Source organism: Ochlerotatus camptorhynchus, unplaced genomic scaffold (genome assembly GCF_037179485.1).
Source record: "Ochlerotatus camptorhynchus isolate MF236.1 unplaced genomic scaffold, CSIRO-AGI_Acam_v1.1 ptg000353l, whole genome shotgun sequence".
In the NCBI taxonomy this organism is placed as follows: domain Eukaryota; kingdom Metazoa; phylum Arthropoda; class Insecta; order Diptera; family Culicidae; genus Ochlerotatus; species Ochlerotatus camptorhynchus.
The window spans coordinates 881,426-889,683 of record NW_027040841.1 but is presented as its reverse complement, the minus strand read 5'-3'; the positions used below and the strand labels follow the sequence as shown (position 1 = coordinate 889,683).

The 8,258-nt window shown below is 44.1% G+C and overlaps 1 protein-coding gene across 1 annotated transcript in view; it reads right to left on the bottom strand.

The window, feature by feature from the left end:
• Positions 1–684: 684 nt before the first annotated feature.
• Tmhs (Tetraspan membrane protein in hair cell stereocilia) overlaps positions 685–8,258 on the bottom strand; it is a 62,012-nt gene continuing 54,438 nt past the window's right edge. The window contains exons 5-7 of the mRNA XM_065231396.1: positions 1,972–2,112; positions 1,791–1,892; positions 685–1,660 (exon numbers count right to left, since the gene is read on the bottom strand). Coding sequence (XP_065087468.1) covers positions 1,458–1,660; positions 1,791–1,892; positions 1,972–2,112 — 446 coding nt within the window. The 3' untranslated portion in view covers positions 685–1,457. The remainder of the gene's footprint in view (positions 1,661–1,790; positions 1,893–1,971; positions 2,113–8,258) is intronic.

Sequence of the window (8,258 nt, the reverse complement as noted above, 5' to 3'; positions counted from 1 at the left end):
CCAATCAGGAGGAGAGGCCCGTCACGTTGTTAGTAGACATACTTGAACTTGATACCAACCGGTGCTCTATCGTGTCAAACTAGCCAAGTCATCGGTATGATCCAATGCGGTCAATATACACCTTGCTACTAGCATTGCTATGAATGATAAAGTCACTAACCAGACTGCTATTTGGAGCACGCGGCTCGCGATGGCATCCAGCGTGCCCAGCGCCATCGATTGACTCGAACCAGCTACCTACCAATCGACCGGGAAAAAAGGCTCTGCTAATCACACTGTATTCGCCCTCGATGTTGCGTAATTTCATTAGACACCGCCGGCCTGCGGCTGTTTGAAAGGAGGTGGTGGCAAAGATTAATTGAGCGTGTGTATATTTAATAAATGCTAGAGGGGAGGAGTCTCATGCAAATGAGCGGAAATGCGGGAGGTGATTTGTTTTTCATCATAACAAAGCTGGATGGTTGGAAGCTCCGAATCTTTTGATGTTGATGTTGTTCTTACGGCGATGGTTTGCAAGAAGAAAGCGTACAGCCCGGAGTGAGGGTCGGAGTAATTCCCGATTAATTAATGCAGTCATTAGACAAATCCTTTGATCACTAAAAATAATTAAAATAATGATGTTAATACATAATACGATCTGATTTAAAATTGGAAAGTCATCGAATTACTTATATTCTGCACTACTTTAAAATTTCGTATATTTCTTACTAAAATACCTACACTAAAATAAAATGCTAGATAACAATTTATAGGAGTAGAAATACTATGCAGTTCGTTCCGCGCGATCTGAAACGAGTATTTTGAGTGTTTGCCGTGCAATTAAAAAGTATTTTACCCTCGAAAAAAAAAATGTTCAGAAGGTAGGATCAATTTTTCAAAATGAGAAATAAATTAAAATGCATTAATTTGTTGCCATCTTCCAGCACTGTCCTCATGGTATGAAAAGTTGCACGCAAGATAGTGCCATGCAATAAAATGTAACACGACGTAACCATGATAACGAGTGCCTTCGATAGAAAACATGTTTTCTTTGCTAAACGTTACATCGGTTTCGTCTTTGTTCATTGCTTGCGTTACAGAAGTTATGACGTACCTCGCTTCTCGGGTGCACAGCCGTTGAATCAAACTCAAATTTGAGTTCCGTTTACTCAAATTCATAAAAACGCAGCTCAATCGACTGAGTAAATTTTCCTCGATTTTCCACAAAGCGAGTGACCTGCGCTTATGCGAATTTGAGTAAAGGGAACTCAAATTTGCGTCGATTTCAACGGCCATGTGGGTGGGAAAAATTACCTAATCTGGTTTGAGTTTTCTGCCACAGGAGGAAAAGTCACCACTTCCACAACGCTTATACAGTCTACATCTACCCCCTCTTTCTTTCTCTTTCTATACAGCAAAATCAAGGATCGGTTGGATCCTTTCGTTACCACAGCAACGGGGAAGCGGTCATGTGCCTACTACAGTTGAAACTGATGCAGCGAGCTGTGATAGTCGGGCCGTGGGCCACCATAACGGCTGGCCGTCCGGCTTGATAGCGTGTCGTTGCCGGTCATCATGTGGTGATGGGGTGGCGCTACCAGCAGGACCGGTTGCAAGTTCAACGACTTGCGTGAACCTGCAATACTAACGGCATCCGTAACGTAGGCGTTGTTGATTTCACCTTAAAATAAAAATTAAATGGGTAACGGAAAACCAGAAATAGATAAAGCACACTCGAGCTGCGGAATAGGGTATATGGGATCCAGTTTTCCTATAATGCAGTTGCTGCTGGAGTGGAAAGTAGAAGTTACCTTTGTACATGCTGCTCTGGTACTGCGGCTCCGGTTGCAGCCGAACATGTCTGGTTGCTAGGATGAACGACAGGGTTGCTAAGATAAATCCATCGATGCAAGCTGTCGGTGAAAAGCAAGAAGCATAAAAATCCACACTCTTTTGTCAGGAAAAACAAGAAAGGAATTTTCAATAAAATACCAATGATTGCCAGTGGATACGCCCATCGCAACCCACAAAGGCCGACTTCGAAGCGGTTCGACTCGGGGCCGCAAATCTTCCTAAATTCGTCAGAATTCCAGCCGAAGGGGAACGAAACGCAAGCGATCACCATACAGAGTGCTGAAATCAAATCGAAACGTGAATATAAACAGACAATTGATCAGTTGATGGATTGACGTGGAAAACGTAAAATTGTGGGTTGGTTGACGAAATGCATGAAATTCAATACGTGCGGTGCTGCTGTGATTTAAACGACGCTAAAAATTCTTCAAGTTAAATTACAATCTCAGTCTCAACCAGCCAGAGGACAGGAGGAAAATAATACGGCTTGACATTTAAGGCCCACCACAACCGCACATCGTGCCATAAGGTTATGTGCACCACCTAGCGATCTTTCATTGTTCCATTCCTGGTTCCCCGGCTCAGCAAACTTGAGCGAGCATGAAACTCGAAACTGAAACTGAGAAATGGAAGAATAATGGATTTACTTCTTGATTATTATCAAAACACTTCCCCCGGACTCATGCAGATCCGATCTAACACGCCTTTTCTACACGCATTCAACGGTTGCTCAATTACAACCACGTGTACCTACGCATGAAATTAGCATAACAAACGATCTAGTAGCGCACAAAACATTTACATAAACACCAGCACCATTTACATTGTGGTGGTAAAAAACTTCGGCCTGCTATGATTGAACTTTTCTACGCCGAATGTGATGCGCTTGGCCTACCGAGACCGCTTGATCGCAAAGGAAATGGCTCGTTGACCATCGGAGCTATTTGTCGCTTCGGTCACACACCAAACAAAAGTGAATTGTTAGTATATGCTACCGGTCAAATGGCTGACCTTCGGTTACTATGCCCTCTTGGTGTTACACCAGAATGGTGTAATGGTCATTGAAAAAAAATGCTATATTTTCTCAGCAATCTACCAAACAATTTGACTTTCGGATTGCATCACAACGTAGTAGAGTTGTAGACAAATGACTTACCATAACTCAGCCTAATGCACGACGACTGACTGCACGGGGGGTCTCAAATTGAAAAGGTATGTAACCAGAATGGTTGAATTGTGCTTGGAAAATTGGTTTTAGTCACAGCTTCCCTTATTTATCTGTTATACCAACAAGGCTGGTAGGAGTTTAGCTTCACCGACCACAGAGTTAAGTGATTTCTTTCACACCGCTGCGCTACGCCACACCGATGGTCTGATCAAAATTGTTAATAGTTCCAAGGGATGGAGCAACACAGCAGAGTGAAGAAACAATAATTAAATGGTGTTTTGATTTGGGCTTTCATTACATTCAATCATAAACCTGAATGGGTGCTCAATTGTGCAATTAAATGGATGGAATGCGTTTCAGTGGTTGGAAGGTTTGTTTGTTTTCCACGGTTTGGGAAGGCCAAATGTCTGAGGATGTTCGAGTAATTACCTATCTAAACTGGTTATTAAAAGGGCGGCGAAACAGTTAAAGAGGGATAATTGAAATTAGTTTCATTCGCAGGGAATTTTGAGAATTCTGCTGTTTTGTTGAGCATGGAAGCAAGTTAAAGGCATTTCCCAGCAAACACAATGTTGCTATAGTAATGGATAGTGCTTCCGCTTATTGTTTAGTGTATTGTGCAATTTTGTAGCTTCAATATCTCTTTAAAATCAACCTCAAAATAAATGTACTGCTTATATGCACATATAAGTCCCACGTGCTTTTTATTCAACTAAAGGGTGATACGGTCAAAATTTGGTCAATATCAACTTGACGTATTTCTTTCAATTTTGCATTTAAAAAACCTGAACACCCCTCATTTTGAAGATGTGTGTGTGTAGAATATTGCTCCTATTTTGATTTTGGAATTCACTCTTCAGTTGTCAAAATGCCGTCCAAGCAAGAAGAGCAGCGTATCAAAATTTTGCTCGCGCATCGCGAAAATCCGAGCTACTCGCACGCAAAGTTGGCAAAATCGCTAAAAGTTGCCAAATCAACCGTTACAAATGTAATTAAAGTGTTTGGGGAACGTTTGTCGACAGCCAGGAAGTCTGGATCGGGGGGAAATCAAAAACCGGAAGCCGCTGAGACGACAAAGAGAGTTGCCGGTAGTTTCAAGCGAAACCCTAACCTCTCTCTCCGAGATGCCGCAAATAAGCTGGGTGTATCGTCTACAACCGTGCATCGAGCCAAAAAACGAGCCGGACTATCGACTTACAAGAAGGTAGTGACTCCAAATCGCGATGATAAACAAAATACGACGGCCAAAGCGCGATCCCGGAGGCTGTACACGACGATGCTGACGAAGTTTGACTGCGTGGTAATGGACGACGAAACCTACGTCAAAGCCGACTACAAGCAGCTTCCGGGACAGGAGTTTTATACGGCAAAAGGAAGGGGAAAGGTAGCAGATGTTTTCAAGCACATGAAACTGTCAAAGTTCGCAAAGAAATATCTGGTTTGGCAAGCCATCTGTACCTGTGGCTTGAAAAGCAGCATTTTCATAGCTTCCGGGACTGTCAACCAAGAAATTTACGTGAAAGAGTGTTTGAATAAACGTCTGCTGCCTTTCCTGAAGAAACACGGTTGTTCCGTACTGTTTTGGCCGGATTTGGCATCTTGCCATTACGGTAAAAAGGCCATGGAGTGGTACGCCGCCAACAACGTGCAGGTGGTTCCCAAGGACAAGAACCCTCCCAACACGCCAGAGCTCCGCCCAATTGAGAAATACTGGGCTATTGTCAAGCGGAACCTAAAGAAGACCAAAAAAACTGCTAAGGGCGAGCAGCAGTTCAAGGCAAACTGGCTTTCTGCGGCGAAGAAGGTGGACAAGGTGGCTGTACAAAATCTGATGGCAGGGGTCAAGCGTAAGGCCCGGCAATTCGGATTTGGAAAAGCGGAAGCCTCACTGAATATTTTTCCTGAATTTTATACTAATTGAACTTGAAAAAGAAATTTAATTTGATTTTTTATATAAACGATTTCACCGATTTACACGCGTTTTCCCTTGACCAAATTTTGACCGTATCACCCTTTAAAATCAAGAACAAAAATAGATGAAAAATACGTCAGATTGTCTCTTTACGCAAAGAAACTGTCCATTGTCTCATTATTACACAAAGCAATTGCATATCAGTCCCATCTTGAAAATTATTTCGTACAGATCAAGTTACAGTTCTGCCTTTTGGGCTCCCATATTTTCCTTGGATTTTTTCAGTAATCAAAGGAACACAACATAGTCCTTGTTACTTAGTGTGCCTTATTAATAGTGATAGGTCCTCGGGTCGCTTGGACCGAGGATGATTTTGAAACAAGAAGAAAAATGAATTAATTAGTCTTCTTATATGTGATTCCTAATCTTCTATTCGTTGTTCCATAGTTTGAAGTGGTTAAGACTAGGGTTCTGATGCATGGTCATTATCAGTGTCATTGCTTAATTTTGTTGCTAAGAGCACCCGCACCAATACGTCGCTAGAGCTATTTTAGCAACCTCCACCATAACGCAGTAACCGCACTGGGGGTTGCTATTCATGTGCGGGAAATAACCATCTGCCTCTCGGTGAACAGCGGATTGACAAACATAGCAGCGCGATAGCAACCGGCCCAAGCGTTGCTATATATGAAATGTTTATTTTGTTTTTCATTTGAACATTGTGATATATTAATAAATTTGGATTTGGGACAAAAATGTGGACTCAAGGGACAGCGAAGCATTCCTCTGGAAGACCCAGAACATCCGTAAATGTGGCAAATTAGTAAAAAAGGATCTAGATTTCTTTAATCAACTTTTTGTTATGGTGCATGAATGAATTTGGATTTTAAACCAGTAGGGGAAATGACGGCTTCGGCATGACAGACTATTTTCGGCAACACAAATTGAAACACTATTTTCACTTGATTTTCTTACGAAAACACTTCACTGAATGCATGCAAACTATTCTTTATGCTTTCAGCTTCAATTTGACTATATTTTTACCACTGAGAAAAAGCAATCTAGCAAGGTTTTCTTGAAATGCAACACACGCACTACAAATTGTAGCTGATTTCGAGTTGCCGATAATAGAACAGCAGATTAACATGCAGTTCAAATGGAACGGTTGCCGAAGAAAAACTGGTTGCCGACAATACTCGCTCTCACTAGAGAAAATTGGAGCTTTGTAAAAGCGTTTCAAAACAGTTTTTGACAATTCTTTCGACTGAAATTGATAGAGCAGCTGGCAGCAAAAGATTGTAAACAAACCAATACTACATATGTGTGCGTTCCTTAGAGAAAAAGGCTATAGAAAGAAGGTCGCTGCTTAGGTTGCCGAGAATACGTAAATTCCCCTATGTGCACTCTGATGGCCATAGAACGGTCCTTCAAAAAATTTGGGACATCCGTAAAGGGGGCCAATTCATAGAAAAGATCCTAGAGCTCCGTATTTTTTAAAATCACTTATTTTGATGCTACATTAATGAATTTGGATCTGGGACCAGCATGCAAACTCTGCTGGCCACAACCCGGTCTTTCGGGAGGTCCGGACCATGCGTAAAAGTGATAAAAAAGATTCAAGAGTTTCACGATTCACTTATTCTGAAGCTACATGTATGAAAAAGGATCTAGGACTATCATATGCAATCAGGCAGCGGTGTGCTTATCTGGAAGATTTTCAACGTCCTCAAAAGTAGTCAATTCGCGTAAAAATCCTAGTTTTATTTGGACTTCCCTGAGGTTTTGAATCTTTCCTGTAGTTCAGTTCAGTTCCAGTCCGGCAATAGCAAAGTGAAGAGGTGCGACGCGAACACTGGCGCGGTAACCATAGTACGGTGATAGAGGAAATGCTTCACCAAACCTGAGCGTCTGCTCACCATGGAGGTGCGGCTCAAAACGGCGTCTGTTCTCCATGTTAGGAGCGGCTGATCACCGTCCTAGTGCCAGCGTGGGACTCTAAACAGAGCTGTGCACGATGGTCCCCCGGCGAGACAGGGGGTTGGGGCAGGCCCAACAAGCCGCCCTGGAAAAAAACAAAGTTGCAAATACCGAAGAAAGAAATACGGATCGGAACAATCGGCACAGACCTACGCGACGAAATAAGGACTACGATTGGAAACTCGGAACATGGAACTGCAAATCGCTCGGCTTCCCGGGTTGCGATAGGTTAATCTATGACGAACTTCAACCACGCAACTTCGAAGTCGTAGCACTGCAGGAACTTTGCTGGACGGGACAAAAGGTATGGAAAAGCGGGCATCGAGCGGCTACTTTCTACCAGAGCTGTGGCACCACCAACGAGCTGGGAACCGGCTTTGTAGTGCTGGGTAAGATGCGCCAACGCGTGATTGGTTGGCAGCCGATCAACGCGAGGATGTGCAAGTTGAGGATTAAGGGCCGTTTCTTCAACTACAGCATCATCAACGTGCACTGCCCACACGAAGGGAGACCCGACGACGAGAAAGAAGCGTTCTATGCGCAGCTGGAGCAGGTGTACGACGGCTGTTCGCAACGGGACGTCAAAATCGTCATCGGCGACATGAACGCTCAGGTAGGACGGGAGGCAATGTATAGAGCGGCAATCGGGCCAAACAGCCTGCATGCCGTATCGAACGACAACGGCCAACGATGCGTGAACTTTGCAGCCTCCCGGGGTATGGTAGTTCGAAGTACCTTTTTCCCCCGCAAGGATATCCACAAAGCCACCTGGAGGTCACCTGACCAACACACAGAAAACCAAATCGATCACGTTCTAATCGACGGGAAATTCTTCTCCGACATTATCAACGTCCGCACGTACCGCAGTGCGAACATAGATTCGGACCACTACCTAGTTGCAGTATGCATGCGTTCAAAACTCTCGACGGTGCATAACACCCGTCGAAGTCGAACGCCGCGACCCAAGATTGAGCAATTACGGGACACCGGAGTTGCCCAGGACTACGCGCAGCAGCTGGAAGTTGCACTACCCACGGAAGAGCAGCTTGGCGCAGCTTCTCTTGAAGATGGCTGGAGGGACATCCGTTCCGCCATAGGTAGTACTGCTGCAGCGGCACTAGGTACTGCGATCCCGGACCGAAGAAATGACTGTTTTGACGGCGAATGCAAACTGTTAGTAGAGGAGAAGAATGCAGCACGGGCGAGAATGCTGCAACACCGCACGAGATTGAATGTGGAGCGATACAGACAAGCGCGAAACAGACAAAACTCGGTTGTCCGAAGGAAGAAGCGTCAGCAGGAAGACCGAGATCACGAGGCGATGGAAAATCTGTACCGCGTAAACGACACACGGAAGTTCTACGAGAA